At 39.3% G+C, this 20894-nt stretch overlaps 1 protein-coding gene across 4 annotated transcripts in view; it reads right to left on the bottom strand.

Annotated features, from left to right (window-relative positions):
• LOC110968873 (uncharacterized) overlaps positions 1-20894 on the bottom strand; it is a 63330-nt gene that overhangs the window by 10068 nt on the left and 32368 nt on the right. The window contains exons 15-20 of one of the 4 annotated variants that reach the window (XM_051956773.1): positions 12489-12517; positions 11162-11438; positions 10864-10907; positions 9942-10220; positions 9656-9693; positions 8935-9030 (exon numbers count right to left, since the gene is read on the bottom strand). The exons of 1 other annotated variant lie outside the window; for it this stretch is intronic. In XM_051956773.1, coding sequence (XP_051812733.1) covers positions 10062-10220; positions 10864-10907; positions 11162-11438; positions 12489-12517 — 509 coding nt within the window. In that variant the 3' untranslated portion in view covers positions 8935-9030; positions 9656-9693; positions 9942-10061. Of the gene's footprint in view, positions 1-8934; positions 9031-9655; positions 9694-9941; positions 10221-10863; positions 10908-11161; positions 11439-12488; positions 12518-16443; positions 16473-20894 lie in introns of those variants that run through there. 2 more of the 4 variants (XM_051956772.1, XM_051956771.1) reach the window with 2 other exon arrangements.

Genomic DNA, 20894 nt, shown 5'->3' with positions numbered 1-20894 from the left:
CATATTCAAACCATGCTTTAGCTGATGAAAGTGAAATAAAACCTATCTCTCACAGTCACACACGCCCCATCTCTGTCATTAATCAGTTAATAAGCTAACCCTAGCATCAGACAAGCTACCAGAGAGACTGATATTACGTTTCCTCACTTTAAAACGGAACAAATGTATGCAATGACTTAAGATGCGTGTCCACTAGATGCGACACATCGCATGTGGCCGGTTGGTGCGTTTCCAGCTGCGTCTCCAGTGTGTTTACCTGCAGCTCATTTTTATAACTTCTCCTGTCCTTAAACATCTAAACTAGCTATCGGTGAACTAAAACCAGGACAGGTTCAGCTCCTGCACAGATTATTTCTCGCCTCAAATGCTTTAGAAATACTTTTCCCTGAAGTGTTTTCGAAATAATAGAGAAAGTTTGCCGCCGAGCCACTGTCTTTATCAGACTTATCCACCGGACCGACCGTCAGCTGAAAGCGCGGCCCGCTCGTGACCGTCCGGCATCAGTGCGATTTTCAGATGCGTGCATTTGCATGTAGTGGACACGCAGCATGTCTTTGTTTTGTGAAGCGTGAAATGCTCCCATACTTTTGAGGACTTCGGTGAAACTGTTTTCTCCGTGCTGGTCATGTTTCATTTGTTGAATTTACTTCCCTTTGAAAATACCTCCTCTGCTCTGCCTCCACCTTGCTCTGTTCAACTTGCTCTGCAGGTGAAGTAGACGGCTCTGCGACCGCGACATGAATCGCGCGACACAACGAATCGATAATGCAATTCGTTGCCAACGCTTTTAATAATCGATTATTATTGATTTTATAGATTCGTTGTTGCAGCCCTAATTTAATACACTCATTGGACTCTGCCACGAACATTACAATAAGAAAGTCTAAGGAGCTCAGCAAAGATCTGAAACACAATCACTGACTAAAACAAATGAAGAAGTCACTTGAAGCATTTAAAGCAGGTTCAGATGCTACAGTCATACAATTGTTTGTAAGTATAAAGTGAATGGTACAGCTGAGTCACTGCCATGGTCAGGGAAGAAACTATCACAAACTATCACCTGAAAGACATTTGGTCAGGATGGTCAAGAGTCAACCAAGAATCACTGAAGCAATGAATTAGAGTTGCTGGAACACAGATGTTAATGTCTCACCATGAGCTGAGAGGCTACCCATGCAAGAAGGAAGCTCTTCCTCCATAAGCAGCACCTTAAAGTTCAACTAAAGCTTGCCTCCCAATCACATGGGCACAGAAAAGGTCTTCTGGAGGAAACTTCTGTGGTCAGATGGAACAAAAACTGAGAAAACTGCCCATAACAAACCACAAATTTGTTTGAAGGAGGGAAGGTGAGGCCCTTTTACCCCAAGAATTTCCAATCTACCCCTGCTAAGCATGGTGGTGGCAGTATTATGCTCTGAGCTCGAACTCTTTGGAACTGGTTTCTTTATACAAAGTAGACAGAATAATAAGGAGGAGGATTACCTCCACATTATTCCAATTAAAACTGAAATCAGAAGGTTGGGTCTTGGACACAGTTGGGTGTTTCAACAAGACAATGATCTTAAAACACACATCAAAAAGTGGTGAAGAAATTTCCATATCAAGCTAGAATTAAGGTTTTAGACTGGCCTCCCCAAAAGGCAAGATTTAAACCTGATCAAGAACTGGTGGATTGTGATGTAGAAACTAGTCTGTTAGAAAGCCAGTACATTTAGCTGACCTGCAGCACATATGTCCGAGCAGAGACCAACAGAAAGAGTTATAGGAGTCACTGGAAACTCAAGACTGTCAGGATAACATGTGGTGCTTGCAACTGTCAAAAATTTTTGGTATCTGCCATTATGCATGTACATGAAGGGACAAACAGAAAAAATTTAAACAGTCACCGTCTTGATTTTATTTGACCCAAATGGATCATTACCACTTATATTGTAATATTACAGAAAAACACATCTTGGTTTTATTCCTGTGAACCCAGCTGAATGTTTCAACTGAAGTTCTACTTTGCTGTGCTGCAGTATTTCAGAGGTTTATTTTTAACCTGTAAGTTGGAGCCTCGTCTGTATCTGCATTGTTCACCTCAGGCTCCCAGTTTAGTCCAAACACTGGAGTCCTGCTGCTTTGGAATAAGTGAAGATGTTCCATGACATGTTCAGTGAACAAATGAATTAAGATAAATTAAATCAATAAAATTAGTGAATATTAGGACTTACCACAGCACTTCCACAACCCTCAAGCTCCAAGCTTCTGGAAGCTCCTTGTTGAAACACAGAATTTAGTTAAAATGATGTTGACATATAGAATCATTATGACAGCTGTCCATAAGTCTTGCTGCTGTATCCCATGTGTGACATAATGCTGCTCTAACATAAAAACGTGAAACATGACATGCTGCTCAGTGAAGAATGGTTTTGTCATGTACAAAGTGCAGGTGAGTAAATCTGTCTAAGAAATGTAAAAAATAATATTAATGTCACCAAAAAATATTAAGTCTGATATATTTTAAAAACTAAACTTTATTAGCCCTGCTGGTAGAACCAGAGGGAAAGTCCAGGCACAGATGAAGTCACTGGGATTCATCTTCAGGGGTTCTTCAATGTCTAAACTAAACTTCATGGCAATTGTAAAATACTACAGACTGCACTCTATAGACCAAATTATTGATATTTGTTCTTTCACATAACTTACCCTTTGGATGCTGAGCTGATCTCTGGCAGCTTTCTGCTCCAGATCAGTCCTGTTCATCTTCCTGAAAACCTCTTCTGATCATGTCCACAGACTGCTCACTGTACATCGCCACCATCAGATCCACAACATCAGCTCTGTCTGCCCTCTCCATTCTGGAACTTAATATTCTTGGAAGGCCTCTCTGTCTTACAGTCTTCTGTAGGATCCACTTGAAATGGTTAAGCTCTGCGTCATTTAAAATCTTTCAGCGTCTCCTGAAGTTTCTCTGTAATTGATGTCATGGGGTATTTCCTGATGGATTCAAAAGTGATCACAATGAGCAGGTTTTGTCACATTTCCCGCAGAATCCATAATAAAGGTGTTTCAGTGATTCCATCTTACAAAATTAAGAGTTACAGGATCACAGGAAATCAGACTGCATGATATAAAGTGCTGGTCGAAAAAATAATTTGCTCCATTCCCAATGTCTTCTATTGTTCTATACACCTCATACTTAAATGTTCCAATTCACCAAATTAATATTTCTATTTATTATATTAGATATATTTTTATAAATTATTTATGATTACACAAAATGCAGTTTTTATAATGCCGATTTATTGAAAACTGTATATCAACCATGTGAAAAAGTAATTGCTTCCCTAAAAACTAATAACTGGTTGGACCACAAATCTGGCAGCAAGAACTGCAGTCAAACGTTTGCCATAGCTTGTGATCAGTCTTTAGATCCCCATGAGGAAATATGACTCATTTTTTTCTGCAGAATAGATTTTTTTGGTCACATTAGATGGTTTTCGATCAAGAACTGCGCTTTGAAGGTCTTTATTGGATTCTGGACTTTGACTGGACTCCTGCAAACCTTAATTCTGTTCTTTTTTGAGCCACTTTCAGTTGTTTAATATCTGATTTTTACATTAACAACATCTTACATATATGTGGTAACTAACTTTAAATGCCTTGTCTTTTTAAAGTTCCTCAAATAAAAAAAAAAAACACTACTTGAAATTTCCTCTGTCATCTGTCAGTAGTAGAGAATTTAGTAGTGGAGAACATTATTCTGATTAAAGAACACAGAGTTCAAACTTAATTGTCCTGTTCCTTCACCCTTAAAAGATTAATTAATAATTTAAAGATACATTATAAATGCATTGTACGGCTTTCATTTACATCCTGCAGCTCCTGTTCACATTCTGTGCTTGCCAAACACTGTCATCGTTTAATGAACAATAAGTGGATGTTTCTGAATGGATTAAACTTTCCAGATGTCTCGTTGCTGTGAAGAATAAAAACAGTCCAAGTGTTCATGCTGACATTTCCTCATCTTGATGCTCAGTGGTAAAGACATGGTGACATTACTGTTGGATAAAGTTACTGCTGAAGAGCTCAACCTGAAGGCAGCTTCACTTCTGTCACAAACATCCAGCACAAATCACCACTTTGGGTTTGATCTTGAAAATCTTGCTAAAAACACTGTGAACACGCTGATCTGTTACCTTCATCCACTTCCACCACACATATAAGTTTATTATTATTTCAATGTAATTATTCCAATGTCAAATTCTGAGAATAACATGATGCTGAACAGTGAAGATCAAACATTAATGAGAAGTAATGAATAAAGTATGTTTTTTCTGAAGAAGTTGATTTTAACATTAATGTTTTGACCAATCATGTTTCATGTCTGCAGAATGTTGTCTGAGTTTGTTCTTTAACAGAATAATGTGAGGGAAAAATTTGGAATTTTTATTTGTATTTGTTCTGGCATTTTAAGATTGAACAAAGAATAAAATTAGACAAATGGGATGTGTGAATCGAATGAAGAGCTAAAAAAGATAAGATGGGGAGACCCGACAGGTCAACTGAAGTTATGAGTACACTAAATAATCTTATGTAAAGCGGAAGCCTGTGGGTGCCCATATAAGGCATGAGACAGGAAGTTCATGTTCCTCTCTACATCTACGCTTGTGAGTTGAAAACTCAGGGCACCTTGAGCTAAGGAGATAGAATGCCAACCTAGCAGAAATAAATAAGAGGAGGTGGATTAACTTTTGATACAGTTACTTCATGTGTATCCTGATTGGGTCTTAAGACGATGGGTTGTGGCCTTTCCAGAATGGAAGAGGTGTGTTTAGAAGGAATTTGGCATAGATATAAAAGACGATGCAATCCTTTGTTTTCGGCAGAGAAAATCTTAAGAATTTCCTCATGTTTGTTCGTACAGCCTCTGTATGGAATTAAACATTACTCGCATCAGACTCTGAAGACTGCGTGAAGACTTATTCTTTGAGAACTTTTTGAAGACTCCAAGTTTTGATCCAGAATTGATTTTTGGATAAAAATGTGTGACAAAGCTGCCTGACCATCACTGGCCCTTAGCAGGCAGACTGAGTCACAAACAATTTCTTATGTTGTAAGTGAAGATTGATTCTTCAGTCTTCATCTACTCAATCAAATTCTGTGCGTGTTGAAGTTCGGACTGACGTGACGTACTCACCTCTCTGACCAGTGGAGGACACACTCTCCTGCTGAGGAAGGAAACAAACACAAAACATCTGTTACAAGTTATTTTAGCATCAGGCTTCATGAGGATTTAGAATTCAAAAGATTTCACACCAAAGTGACACTTAAACTCCTTAACAGAGAAATAATTATGAATACTAGAGCTGTTGAAAGATTTGCCATCCATGCTGAATGGTGCTGAATGGATTGATAACAATAGGCATGATTTTAAAAGATCTGAACAAAACTGTAACTCAGATTGATGGACTTTGATATAAGTTTATGTGCTGTTGCAGCTTTGACCCCTGTTGACAGTTTTTTGATAAAATTTTGAACAGAGTCTTCTTTTCCTTTCGGCTTTTCCCTTCAGGGGTTGCCACAGCGAATCAATTGCCTCCATCTAACCCTGTCCTCTGCATCCTCTTCTCTCACACCAACTACCTTCATGTCCTCTTTAACCACATCCATAAACCTCCTCTTTGGTCTTCCTCTAGGCCTCCTGCCTGGCAGTGGGAAACTCAGCATCCTTCTACCAATATATTCACTCTCTCTCCTCTGGACATGTCCGAACCATCTCAGTCTGGCCTCTCTGACTTTATCTCCAAAGCCTCTAATATGTGCTGCTCCTCTGATGTACTCATTCCTGATCCTATCCATCCTGGTCACTCCCAAAGAGAACCTCAGCATCTTCAGTTCTGCTACCTCCAGCTCTGCCTCTTGTCTTTTCCTCAGGGACACTGTCTCCAGACCAAACAACATGGCTGGTCTCACCACAGTTTTGTAAACCTTTCCTTTCATTTTAGCTGAAACTCTTCTATCACACATCACACCTGACACTTTTCTCCAGCCGTTCCAGCCTGCCTATACACGCTTCTTTACCTCTTTTCCACACTCTCCATTGCTCTGGACTGTTGACCTTAAGTACTTAAAATCCTCCACCTTCTTGATCTCTTCTCCCTGTAACCTCACTCTTCCACTTGGGTCCCTCTCATTCACACACAGACACTCCGTCTTGCTGCAGCTAACCTTCATTCCCCTCCTTCCCACGGCAAACCTCCACACCTCTAGCTTCTCCTCCACCTGTTCCCAGCTCTCACTACAGATCACAATGTCATCTGCAAACATCATAGTCCTCCTGTCTAACCTCATCTGTCATCCCATCCATCACCATAGCAAACAAAAAGGGGCTCAGAGCTGATCCCTGACGTAGCCTCACCTCCACCTTGAACTCCTCTGTTACTCCTACAGCACACCTCACCACTGTCTTACAGTCCTCATACATGTCCTGCACCACTCTAACATACTTCTCGGCCACTCCAGACTTCCTCATACAAAACCACAGTTCCTCTCTGGGCACCCTGTCATAAGCTTTCTCCATATCTACAAAGACACAATGCAGCTCCTTCTGACCTTCTCTGTACTTCTCTATCAACATCCTCAGAGCAAATATTGCCTCTGTTGTACTCTTTCTTGGCATGAAACCATACTGCTGCTCACAGATGTTCACCTCTGCCCTTAGTCTAGCTTCAACTACTCTTTCCCATAGCTTCATCGTGTGGCTTATCAGCTTTATTCCTCTGTAGTTGCCACAACTCTGCACATCTCCCTTGTTCTTAAAGATGGGCACCAGCACACTTCTCCTCCATTCCTCAGGCATCTTCTCACTATCTAAGATTCCGTTGAACAACCCAGTCAGAAACTCTACGTACTGCTACCTCTCCGAGACACTTCCATACCTCCACAGGTATATCATCAGGACCAAGTGCCTTTCCACTCTTCATCCTCTTCAATGCCCTCCTCACTTCATCCTTACTAATCTTTGTTACTTCCTGGTCCACAACAGTCACCTCTTCTACTCTTCGTTCTCTCTCATTTTCCTCATTCATCAACTCTTCAAAGTACTCCTTCCATCTTCCCATCACACTATTGGCACCTGTAACACACTTCCATCCTTATCCTTTATCACACTAACCTGCTGCACGTCCTTCCCATCTCTGTCTCTCTGCCTTGCTAACCTGTACAGGTCAGTCTCTCCCTCCTTACTGTCCAACCTAGCATACAAGTCATCGTAAGCCCCTTGTTGGCCTCTGCCACCTCTACTTTCACCTTACGCTGCATCTCCCTGTACTCCTGTCTACTCTCTTCAGTCCTCTCAGTGTCCCACTTCTTCTTAGCTAACCTCTTTCTCTGGATCCACTCCTTCACCTCCTCATTCCACCACCAAGTCTCCTTATCTCCTTTCCTTCCAGATGACACACCAAGTACTCTCCGACCTGTCTCCCTGATCACATTTGCTGTAGTTGTCCAGTCATCTGGAAGCACCTCCTGACCATCCAAAGCCTGTCTCAACTCTTTCCTGAAAGTCATACAACACTCTTCCTTTTTCAGCTTCCACCATTTGGTCCTCTGCTCTGCCTTTCCCCTCTTCATCTTCTTCACCACCAGGGTCATCCTACACATCACCATCCTATGCTGTCTGGCTACACTCTCACCTGCCACTACTTTGCAGTCACTGATCTCCTTCAGATTACACCGTCTAAACAAGATGTAGTCTACCTGTGTACCTCCACTCTTATCGGTCACCCTATGTTCCTGCCTCTTCTGGAAGAAAGTATTCACTACAGCCATTTCCATCCTTTTTGCAAAGTCAACCACAATCTGTCCTTCTGCGTTCCTCTCCTGGATACCAAGCCTGCCCATGACCTCCTCATCAGCTCTGTTTCCTGCACCAACATGTCCATTGAAGTCTGAACCAATGACAACTCTCTCACTTCTAGGGATGCTCTGCATCACTTCATCAAGGTCCAACCAGAATTTCTCCTTCTCCTCCAGCTCACATCCTACCTGTGGAGCATACCCACTAACAACATTGAACATCACACCTTTGATTTCTAGCTTCATGCTCATCACTCGATCTGACCCTCTTTTTTTTACCTCCAGGACATTCCTAACAAACTCTTCCTTCAAGGTAACTCCTACTCCATTTCTCTTCCTATCTACACCATGATAGAACATCTTGAACCCTGCTCCTAAACTTCTAGCTTTACTACCTTTCCACCTGGTCTCCTGGACACACAGTATGTCCACCTTCCTCCTCTGCATCATGTCAACCAGCTCTCTACCTTTTCCTGTCATAGTTCCACCATTCAAAGTCCCTACTCTCAGTCCTAGACTCTTGGTGTTCCTCTTCTCTCTCTTCCTACAAACACACCTTCCTTCCTGACTTCTTCGACCAACAGTCGTCCATTTTCCACCGACACTCTGTAGGTCGACAGCACCGATGGTGGTCGTTGTTAACCCGGGCCTCGACTGATCCGGTATGGAAGTCATACATTTGATTCGCATGTTTGATTCGGCCAAAGTTTTACGTCGGATGCCCTTCCTGACACAACCCTCTGTATTTATCCGGACTTGGAACCGGTGCAATAAGACACTGGCTTATGTCCCCTTGCGGCTACATTAAATTTTGAACAGAGTCACTGTGAATTATAAATATGTACCTGTTAGACATTTATGAGACACACATCTATGTAATGTGACAGTATCTTGTCTTACCTTTAGGTTCAGAGCTGATCTCTGACAGCTTCTGCACCAGATCAGTTCTGTTCATGTCCTTTAAAACCTCCCTGGTCACCTCCACAGACTGTTCACCCCACATGTCCACCATCAGATCTATGAGTTTGTAAGTTGTGTTTGCCTCAAACAGTTGATACTGTGGGATTCTTCTATGTTTTTCTGGAAGGAGGTGAACTGCAGCAGGAACTTCAATTTATTGCACTCTTTGGCAGTGAAATGTTTCAGTGTCTCCTGAAGAATCTGTCTGACAGATGCCACTGCTGCTTCCTGAGAAATTAAAAAGATAAATTAACCATCATTTGTCATTTCACTACTGGAATAGTTAAAGATGTATCTCTTTGAATTTCATCAGTGTTGGTGTTGTGGACATGAGGAGCTTCAAAAGATTGTGTTTTTTTCTGTAAAATGATGATGACAATGGTCCACTTGGGTACATCTGAAGAACTGATTATGTTTATCTTGCTTTCTTTACAAACACAGTTCTCTATAAGTCTGCTTTATTTTCTCTCAACATCAGAGCAAAACATGATTCAGTTTCTGTCAAATTCAAACAGAAAATATTCTTGTTTCTCTGGCAGTGGCTCAAAAAAAGCCTTTGTCTCATCTTGATGTTTAGTATTTGATTCTTTGACTTTAAAAGATACAAATGTATAATTTACAACTTTTTTATGTTCTTCATATGGAAAAAAAATAAACTGACATTTCCTCTTTTCATCATAGTAGATAATGAAGTGGTGGAGAACATTATTGATGCAGAGCTCAACTTTAACAGTCAGAAGCCTCCAGTTTAAAACACAGCTTTGATTTGTTTCATCATTTGTAATCTTCAGGATCAGGAGGATTTTCAAGCTGCTTCTACTCAATCAAAGTTGTCGTGTAAAGTCACACTTACTCTTGATGCAGCAGCTGGTTCATCCACAGAGTGTTTCTCTGAGGAGAAAAGACATTTAAAACTGACTCACAGGATTCTAATCTCTATATATATTTAAGTTAAATCAACATTAATGTGATCCATGAAAAATAAATGTCAATAAACAAATACTCTGCAAACGGAAACAAACATAAGCTACACAATCCAATACAAACAACCTGCAACAAATATGAAATAGATATTTCATTGAAGATTTATTAACTCCAGGTTTTATGTCCTGATGACACAGACTTTACAGTAAAATCACCTTTTTGTCCTGAGCTGGTCTCTGGAAGCTTCTGAATCAGATCAGTCCTGTTCATGTCCATGAAAACCCTCCTGGTCACCTCCACAGACTGTTGACCAAACTGCTCCACTATCAGATCCACTATTTCTGTTCTGTCTGATGAACGACTGATGAAGATTTTTGGAGATTCTTCTGGTTGGAAATTGACTGCAAGAACATTCTGAATTTCTTGAACTCCTGGAAGCTTAAATCATTCAGAGTTTCCAAAAGCAGATGTTTAACAGCTGCCACTGCTGCCACCTGCAACAGTCAGAACATTCATGAGACAAATATTAAATTCACTGGAAAAAACACAAATGTGTCCTGTTGTAGTAAGAACAGAGACAAGAGATTTCTGGTTTATGAACACAACATTCCAACCGAACAACTCTTCCTGTTTCCTGCACTCTTTAAATCCTCTTTTATTAATTTCAAATATACATTATAATTGCATTCTATTGTTTAATTTCCAGGCTGCAGCTCTGTTCACATTCTGTGCTGAAAAACACTGAAAACAATCAAGTGACTCAAAACACTTTCCTTCATCTTATGTCTCTCATCTTGTTCAATTCTTCAAAAAAAGAGTTTAATGAACAACAAGTGGATGTTTCTGATGGATAAACTTTCCAGATTTCTCGTTGCTGTGGAAGAATAAAAACAGTCCAAGTGTTCATGCTGACATTTCCTCATCTGATGCTCAGTGGTAAAGACATGGTGACATTACTGTTGGATAAAGTTACTGCTGAAGAGCTCAACCTGAAGGCAGCTTCACTTCTGTCACAAACATTCAGCACAAATCACCACTTTGGGTTTGATCTTGAAAACCTTCAAAATGAGGATTCAACCTGCGTCTGCTGAATGAAAGCTGTCTCGTACTGCATCAGACAGATGTGACGTTACTCACTTTCTGGATCAGTGCAGAGCGCCGTTCATCCTCAGAGACTTTCTCTGAAGAGAAAAGTGAGAAAAGAGACTCATGAGTGACCGACTGAACAACTATCAGCTCTTTGTATCAGAATATTTGGATCTGGACAAATGCTCAACACACAAAACTACACTTAAACCTCCAACAATGAAAAACTGTATGAACTGTCAGTTTTGTCCTCCTATTATACATTTTTATACAGAAAGAGTGATTTATTCTTTTTTTTTTTACACCAAATATTGTGTTTCATGATTTTAACATGTTTTGTATTTCTTACTTTTGAATCCTGAGCTGCTGTCTGACAGCTTCTGCACCAGATCCATCCTCTTCATCTTCTCTAAAACCTCCTTGGTCTTCACCACTGACTCTTGGTTATAAGTCTGTACTGTTACAATCACTGTGTCCTGGTGGTCTGCTGTCCCCATCCACTTCCACCACACATATAAGTGACGGTTGTGAAACCAGAGGAGCTTCCTGAACACCTTCAGCTCCTCGTCACTCAGATCCTCCAGTGTTTCCAAAAGCAGCTCAATAACAGACGCCATCGTTTCCACCTGGTAAATTCAAAGCAAATGTTCATGTGTAGAAAGTAAAACTTCTCAGCTGGGACGGTTACAGATGTTTCTGTTCAGATCTCATCAATGCTGCACAAATGTAAATGTGTTTAGATCACATCAGCTATAGAATAAATGATAACGATACAAAAAACAACTTAGAGGAAACCTGCTTGTATGTCTGTGAGTTTCTTACAGAACAACAAAGTAGCACCTTTTTCCTTCACATTTTGATCAAATTTGTGTGGAAAAGTTCATGACTTTTGTTTATTTTCTGCCTGTAACTCTTTTGAAAAAAATGAGCTACAAAAACTTAAGAGCCTCCAGATTTTAAAACAGACAGAAAGTTTAACTAGTTCAGTCTTTTCTAATTGCATATAAAAAACATTTATTTTACTCTCCTTGAAGATATTCTCATTTTCTTTCTCTGTCAAAGTTAGTAATGAGTAAAAGTCAACATACATTCGTCTCTGAATAAAAACTTTACTCCCTGATGTGATTTTTTCATCAAAACTTAAATACTGTGAAAAAAATCTGAAAATGACATCAGTGACAATGAAATGCAGATAATTATTCTCCTTTAAAACCTTTAATCCTTTAACTCTCCTACATCACTATCAGACCAATGTTCATGGATGTGGAATGCAGGATTCAAGTTTCCATCTCACACTTGTGCAACTTGTCTGTTGCACCTTCAGATAAATGTTAGCAGAAGAATTATTCCAATGTCAAACTCTGAGAATAACATGATACTGAACAGTGAAGATCAAACATCAATGAGAAGTAATGAATAAAACATGTTTTTCTGAAGAAGTTGATTTTAACATTAATGTTTCGTACCAATCATGCTTCATGTCTGCAGATAATAGTTTGAGTTTCTTCTTAAAAAGAACAAAGTGAAGGAAATTTGGAATTTTATTTGTATTTCTTATGTTGTTTTTTTTGTTGTTGTTGTTGCATTTCTTCTGTTTAAGGTCAACATGATTCTCAGTCTTCATCTACTCAATCAAATCTGTGCTGTGTGAAGTCGACTGATGTGACGTTACTCACTCTCTGGACCAGTGGAGGACACACTTCCTCTGAGGAGAAAACAAACACAAAAACATCTGTTACAAGTTATTTTAGCATCAGGCTTCATGAGGATTTAGAATTTAAAAGATTTCACACCAAAGTGACACTTAAAACTCCTTGAAAGAGACATAATTATAATATGAAGAGATGTTGAAAGATTTTCCATCCATGTTGAATGGTGCTGGATGGATTTGATAACAAAATGTATGATTTTAAAAGATCTGAACAAAAACTGTAACTCAGATGATGGACTTTCATATGTGTTTATGTTCTGTTGTTGCTTTGACCCCTGTTGAGTTTTTTGATTAGATTTTGACCATGGTCACTGTGGATTATAAAAATGTATGTGTTAGACATTTATGAGACACACATGACATTATAATGTGACAGTATCTTGTCTTACCTTCAGGCTCAGAGCTGATCTCTGACAGCTTCTGCACCAGATCAGTCCTGTTCATGTCCTTTAAAACCTCCCTGGTCACCTCCACAGACTGTTCACCCACACTTCCTCCATCAGATCTATGAGTCTGTAAGCTGTTTTTGCCTCAAACAGTTGATGCTGTGAGATTCCTGGGAGGTTTTTCTGGAAGGAGGTGAACTGCAGCAGTAACTTGAATTTATTGCACTCTTTGGTACTGAAATGTTTCAGTGTCTTCCAAAGAATTTGTCTGACAGATGCCACTGCTGCTTCCTGAGAAATTCAAAAGATACATTAAACATCATTTGTCATTTCACTACTGGGATAGTTAAAAATGTATCTCTCTGATTTCATCAGTGTTGGTGTTGTGGACATGAGGAGCTTCAAGACGTTTGTCTTTTTCTGTAAAATGATGATGACAATGGTCCACTTGGTTACATCTGAAGAAATGATGGTGATTATCTTGTTTTCTTGAACATGATTCACTTTCTGTCAAATCCAAACAGAAAATATTCATGTTTCTCTGACAGTGACTCTTGATGTTTAGGATCTGATTCACACATTATCAAAGCTACACATACACTACATTTCTAATCTTAAATATATTATCTTTTTAAAAGTTTTTCAAACAGAAAAACCATACTGACATTTCAACTTGTCATCTTTAGAGGTAGATAATGAAGTGGTGGAGAACATTATTGATGAAGAGCTCAACTTTAACAGTCAGAAGCCTCCAGTTTAAAACACAGCTTTGATTTGTTTCATCATTTGTAATCTTCAGGATCAGGAGGATTTTCAAGCTGCTTCTACTCAATCAAAGTTGTCGTGTAAAGTCACACTTACTCTTGATGCAGCAGCTGGTTCATCCACAGAGTGTTTCTCTGAGGAGAAAAGACATTTAAAACTGACTCACAGGATTCTAATCTCTCTATATATTTAAGTTAAATCAACATTAATGTGATCCATGAAAAATAAATGTCAATAAACAAATTACTCTGCAAACGGAAACAAACATAAGCTACACAATCCAATACAAACAACCTGCAACAAATATGAAATAGACATTTCATTGAAGATTTATTAACTCCAGGTTTTATATCCTGATGACACAGACTTCACAGTAAAATCACCTTTTGTCCTGAGCTGGTCTCTGGAAGCTTCTGCACCAGATCAGTCCTGTTCATGACGCCTGAAAACCCTCCTGGTCACCTCCACAGACTGTTGACCAAACTGCTCCACTATCAGATCCACTATTTCTGTTCTGTCTGATGAACGACTGATGAAGATTTTTTGGAGATCTTCTGGTTGGAAATTGACTGCAAGAACATTCTGAATTTCTTGAACTCCTGGAAGCTTAAATCATTCAGAGTTTCCAAAAGCAGATGTTTAACAGCTGCCACTGCTGCCACCTGCAACAGTCAGAACATTCATGAGACAAAATATTAAATTCACTGGAAAAAATACAAATGGTCCTGTTGTAGTAAGAACAGAGACAAGAGATTTCTGGTTTTATGAACACAACATTCAAACCTAACATTCTTCCTGTTTCCTTCACCCTTAAAACCTGTTATTCAGTTTAAATATACATTATAAATGCATTCTATTGTTTAATTTCCAAGTTGCAGCTCTGTTCACATTCTGTGTGAAAAACACTGAAAACAATCAAGTGACTCAAAACACTTTCCTTCATCTTATCTCTCTCATCTTGTTCAATTCTTCAAAAAAGAGTTTAATGAACAACAAGTGGATGTTTCTGATGGATAAACTTTCCAGATTTCTCGTTGCTGTTGAAGAATAAAAACAGTCCAAGTGTTCATGCTGACATTTCCTCATCTGATGCTCAGTGGTAAAGACATGCTGACATTACTGTTGGATAAAGTTACTGCTGAAGAGCTCAACCTGAAGGCAGCTTCACTTCTGTCACAAACATCCAGCACAAATCACCACTTTGGGTTTGATCTTGAAAACCTTCAAAATGAAGTTTCAACCTGCGTCTGCTGAATGAAAGCTGTCTCGTACTGCATCAGACAGATGTGACGTTACTCACTTTCTGGATCAGTGCAGAGCGCCGTTCATCCACAGAGAGTTTCTCTGAAGAGAAAGTGAGAAAAGAGACTCATGAGTGACCGACTGAACAACTATCAGCTCTTTGTATCAGAATATTTGGATCTGGACAAATGTTCAACACACAAAACTACACTTAAACTTCCAGCAATGATAAACTGAATGAATTGTCAGTTTTGTCCTCCAACAATACATTTTTATACAGAAAGAGTGATTTATTCTTTTTTTTTTTTTACACCAAATATTGTGTTTCATGATTTTAACATGTTTTGTATTTTCTTACTTTTGAATCCTGAGCTGCTGTCTGACAGCTTCTGCACCAGATCCATCCTCTTCATCTTCTCTAAAGCCTCCTTGGTCCTCCCCACTGACTCTTGGCTAAAGTCTGTACTGTTAAAACAACTGTATCTGGTGGTCTGTTACTCCATCACCACTTCACCCACCATTTAAGTGAGGTTTGAGAACAGAGGAGCTTCCTGAAGTCTCTTTGTCTTCCTCACTCAGATCTCCAGTGTTTCCAAAAGCAGCTCAATACAGACGCCATCGTTTCCACCTGGTAATTCAAAGCAAATGTTCATTGAGAATAAAAACTTCTCAGCTGGACGGTTACAGATGTTTCTGTTCAGATCTCATCGATGCGGCAGAAATGTAAATGTGTTTAGATCACATCAAATATAGAACAAAGAAATGATACAATAAAAAATTACAGGAAACCTGTTGGTATGTCTGTGAGTTTCTTACAAAAACAAGTAGCTCTTTTTCTTTCCTTTGACATTTTGACTAAATTTGTGTAGAAAAGTTCATGACTGTTATTTATTTATGGCTGGAACCTGTCTGAAAAATGAGTACAAAAACTTCAAGTCTCCTGATTTTTAAACAGACAGAACGTTTAACTAGTTCAGTCTTTTCTTATTGCAAATGAAAAAATAAAAAGTTAGTAATGAGTACAAGTCAAGAGGTGGATGTAACACAAATTGTTACAGATCCCTTCAGAAAAAAAAATAGACTCCTCTCTGAATAAACTTTATCTCTGATGTGATTTTTCCATCAAAAGTTAAATTCTGTGAAAATAAACTCTTACAGTGCACATCAGTGACACTTGTGTCAATGTTCGTGTGTTGCACCTTCAGATAAATGTTAGCAGAAGAATATTCAATGTCAAACTCTGAGAAAACATGATGCTGAACAGTGAAGATCAAACATCAAGAGAAGTAACAAATAAAAACATGTTTTTTCTGTGGAAGTTGATTTTAACATTGTTTTTTTTTTTTTTTTTTTTAAACCAAACTGCTTCATGTCTGCAAATATAGTTTGAGTTTGTTTTTGACAGAACAATGTGAGGAAAATTGGAATTTTATTTGTATTTCTTAGTTTAAGGTCAACATGATTCTCAGTCTTCTCTACTCAATCAAATCTGTGCTGTGTGAAGTCGACTGATGTGACGTTACTCACTCTCTGGACCAGTGGAGGACACACTTCCTCTGAGGAGAAAACAAACACAAAACATCAAGTACAAGTTATTTTAGCAGGTTTAGGAATTCAAAAGATTTCAATATTAAAGTGACACTTAAAACTCCTTAATAGAGACAATAATTTTTAAGTGTAGAGGTGTTGAAAGATTTTCCATCCATGTGAATGGTGCTGGATGGATTGTTGTAATATGCTATGATCTGTAAAGATCTGAAAAAAACTGTAACCGGCCGAGATGTACTTTCATATTTCAAATCAACAGACTAAATATAAAAACATCTGCAGTTTGTTCATGTTTCTTTGTTGCTCACTTTGGTTCCTGAGTGGAACCTGACAATCTCTGCACCAGATCAGTCCTGCTCATTCTTCATCAAAACCTTTGTGGTGCGCTCCACACATTCTCGGCTGTCGTTTCACCATCAGCTCCACACGACATCTCCGTGTTGCTGCTTTCAGTCGGCTCCTCCAGATGACGGCACCACCTCCTTCCTCTGCTCAATGAGTGACTGTGATGTTGCAAAGTCTTACAGGACCTCAACTGGTTCAGTTTTCAACAAGCAGCTCTTTCGTAGACGTCATTGTTATCCACCTGATGAATTAAGGAGCGAATAACTGCAGAATGGGACATACAGTGCAGTTTGAAGAAAGTTTCGCCACCTTCTTATTTTCGTTTTTTTATATTATTTATTTTTTTTGAATTTTCCCCCATAGGGCAGAACTTAACGTTTAAGACTATCAAAAAAAAAAAAAATCGTGTATTAGACAAAGACAACAACAGTAAACACAAAATGCAGTTTTTAAATGATTGTTTAATGTTTTATGGAAAATGCTGTCCTACAACCTACCTGGCCCACTATGTGAAATGTAATTGCCCCCCCTTGTGAAATCTTGAATACTGTGACTAATCACATTTTGTGAAAAGCAAGTTCATACTTCACTGACCACACCAAGCCTGGTTACCTCCAGGTTCTATATGCAGTCCATACAAATTCACTTAAAATATGACCTGTCTACAAAATGAAGCGGCCAAAAAGATCTCAAAAGAAGTTGCAACAAAATGCTGCAATTCAAGAAATTCACAAACAATTAAAAAAAAATAAAATAATTGAGCAATCTAATGCCAGTTTGGAAAGGATTTCACAAGCCTTTTGTACAAGCTTTAGGACTTCCAGAGAACCACGGTGAGAGCCACTATCCACAATGGAGAAACATTGGAACAGTGCTGAACCTTTCCCCCGGCGGTTGGACTGTACCAAAATTTCCCAAGAGCACACAGCTGCCGACCATCCAAGCAGGTCACAAAGAACCCAGGACAAACATTCTAAAGAACTGCACGGTAATTCGGTTGGTCTCCCTTAAGTTCAGTGGTCATGCTACAGTAAGGCATAGAGGACTGGGCAAAAGAGTCCAAGGTGAAACCTCTGCATGACCAAAAGGACCATAAGGCTCGTCTTACTTTCTGCAAACTCAAACATTCTGCATGATCCCCAAGAATTCTGGGAGAATTCATGTAGTAAGGTTACGATTTGCTCTCCACGACTGGCTGCTGTTCTTGGCTCTTGGAGCGATGACGGTCCCTCTATTCTTGGTGCCTGCGGGAGTCTGGAGTGGCACCGACTTGTATGAGTTAACCTGAGTACTTGCCGATCGTCCATGTCTCGTCAGCGGTGGCGGGCTTTACGGGAAGAAAGCAAAGTGATTTTACTTTAAATCTGAATGATTCCTCTTATAAGTGCTATTTCTCTGAAAGAACAACAATTGTGATTTGTATTAACATAAGACAACAGAAATTGATTAATGACATACAGGGAAAGTATTTGGGCGAGGCAGAGTTGGGTAACAGAAATATGGATCAACACTGTACAATTTTACTAAACCCAACTCTAATAGTTATTATGACTCTGATTACAAAATCACACAATGAAACAAAGGAACATTTTACATGTATGCATAAAGCTGCCCTGTTAACAAAAACAACCCCATCAAAGTAGGAACTGATCTACATGAACAATGGACCGAGTGAACAAAAGTTGTACTTTTTGGAAGTTCTGTGTTTCTCACTTAACTCTGGCAAGTAAAAGTAAAGCATTTCAGAAAAAGAACATCATCCCACAAGTCAATACATTGTGGTGGTAGTGTGAATCATCTGGGGCTGCTCTGCTGACTTCAGGACTGGACGACTTGCTGTGATTTGATGGAACCATGACTGCTACTCTCTACAAGACATAAATCCCTGAGGAGAATGCTGGGCACAGTTTGTGACCTCAAGTTTGAAAAACACTTGGGATTCTGCAGCAGGAACAATGATCCAAAACACCCAGCAAGTCACTACTTTGAATGGCTTTTAAAAAAAAAAACTAAATGAAGGTTCCTGGAGGTGCCCTATCACAAGCCGGGACTTGAGTCGCGATTCGAAAAGCTGTGCGGAGGACCTTAAAAAGGCTGTTCAAGCTCAGAAACCCTCCAGTGTTTGCTGAATTAACACAACTTCTTGCCAAGAAAGATGGCCAAAAAATATCCCCAACGAGAGCATGTGCAGAAGACTCATTGGCAAGTTTGTAGAAAACACTTAATTTCAAGTTTGTTGCTGCTGAGGGTGTCCACCATTATATGGTGTGGGGCACACTGTACTTTTTCACACAGGTGCCAAGTAGCTTTGAATAGTTTTTTTTCCAGTTAATAAATATAAATCATTTAAAAACTGATTTGTGTTTACTTTGCTATCTTTGTCCAATATCTTTCATTTGTATTGCTTTTTAAAACATTTAAAGTGGGGGAAAATATGTATAAAAATAAGAATTTAAGAATAGTTGGGCAAAAAAATTTCAAGGCACTTTTTGTATGCTGTATGTGCCTAACATCGCCTTGGAAACTGGCCTGCTTTGCTTTCATTAATACTACGCTTTATGATGTGCTTCTGAGGTTTATCACCAAGGAATACATTAATATCACTGTATATGATAACATTTGTTCTGTAACAGAAAAACATGAATAAATGAGTGAAACAAACAATAACCTATGACTCCACTAGAAGAAGTTTACAACAGCTGATATGAAGGACGGTGCATCAACATTTTGCCTATTCTTTACCATCAAAACTGAGTGAGGTGAGGTGACAAAGAAAGCCATGTTGAAAAACTGATCATACATCTGGACTAGAGGTTCAAGGCATAATGAGAGACTCTGAAAGTCAACTGGAGAAGGTTTTTGGGTCTGATGAAAAGCAAATTTTAACGAGTGTTTGGCCATCATTCCAAGATGTTGCATTCTGATGGACACCAAACATGACGCAACACATCATCAACTAAACACCATCCCCACTGTTAACACGGTGGTTCTCAGCATCATTAGATGTGGAGATGCTCTCAACGCATAGCCCTGAGAGGACTTGTACAAGTAGAGGTAACCTGAATGCACCAAAGCATTACGAAATCCTGGAGGATAAACTGAGGCAGTTTTGCAAAGAGAAGTGCCCACTTGGGAGAAGATATTTGTTTTCTACTAATGAACCTGAAGCTACACAGCAGTTGTTTAAAGAACAAAAGGCAAATTTTTGTGGGAGTGGTCGATGTCTGAGCCAGACCTTAAATAAATATTAAAATCTGGTCTGGATACTTGAAAGAGTTGTTCACTTACAAATCCTCCTGTAACCTGACAGGCTGTTGATCAGTTATTCAAAGACAATGGGGTTAAAATGACAGCATCAAGTTGTTCCAAGACTGAACTGCAGATCTTATCCCACGGCCTCAATAAAGCAACTCCACTAAAGTGCTTGACTAAATACTAATTTGAAAGGGGCTGAACATTTAATGTCGTCACTAACTTATTTTACATGCACTCGTGCACTCAGAATGTGGACACCACCTGGGTCAAAAATCAGAAGCCCACGAAGTAGAAGCCTTCACAGAGCACATCAACTCGGGTGACAACACACCATCAAGATTCACCTTGAGAAGATAGAAGATATGAAGGATACGCCACTACCTTTTTTGGACTGCGTTTTTTGTCTTATGAGACAAATGGAGAGCCACTCAACGTTAAGTTAGACAGAAAACCTACACATACAGATAACGCAGATATCTCTGTTTGCTGCCAACATCCACTTGGAATAGTAAATATGGGATTATCAGTACCGTTAACAAAAAGCCCCCCCTCGGCTGGGGGCCCTCTTCCATCACAGGAGGGCAAGGAGAAGGAGAATTCCCTCATTCAGGAAACATGAAGAATACTCGGCTACCCTACTGGCGTTCATCCAAATCGACAAAAGATCTAAGGAAACACACACCGCAACAAACAGCAAGGACCGAGGGACAGTGGTTATATACCATAAGCTAGAGTATCGAGCAACTCCGGAGATTTTCTCTAAACATTCAACATTCTGGTGTCATTTCAAAACAAAGGAAACTCAACGGACAGACTTTGGTTTCAATCTG

This window comes from Acanthochromis polyacanthus, chromosome 12 (genome assembly GCF_021347895.1).
Source record: "Acanthochromis polyacanthus isolate Apoly-LR-REF ecotype Palm Island chromosome 12, KAUST_Apoly_ChrSc, whole genome shotgun sequence".
NCBI classification, from domain to species: domain Eukaryota; kingdom Metazoa; phylum Chordata; class Actinopteri; family Pomacentridae; genus Acanthochromis; species Acanthochromis polyacanthus.
This window is presented reverse-complemented; position numbering and strand designations above follow the sequence as displayed.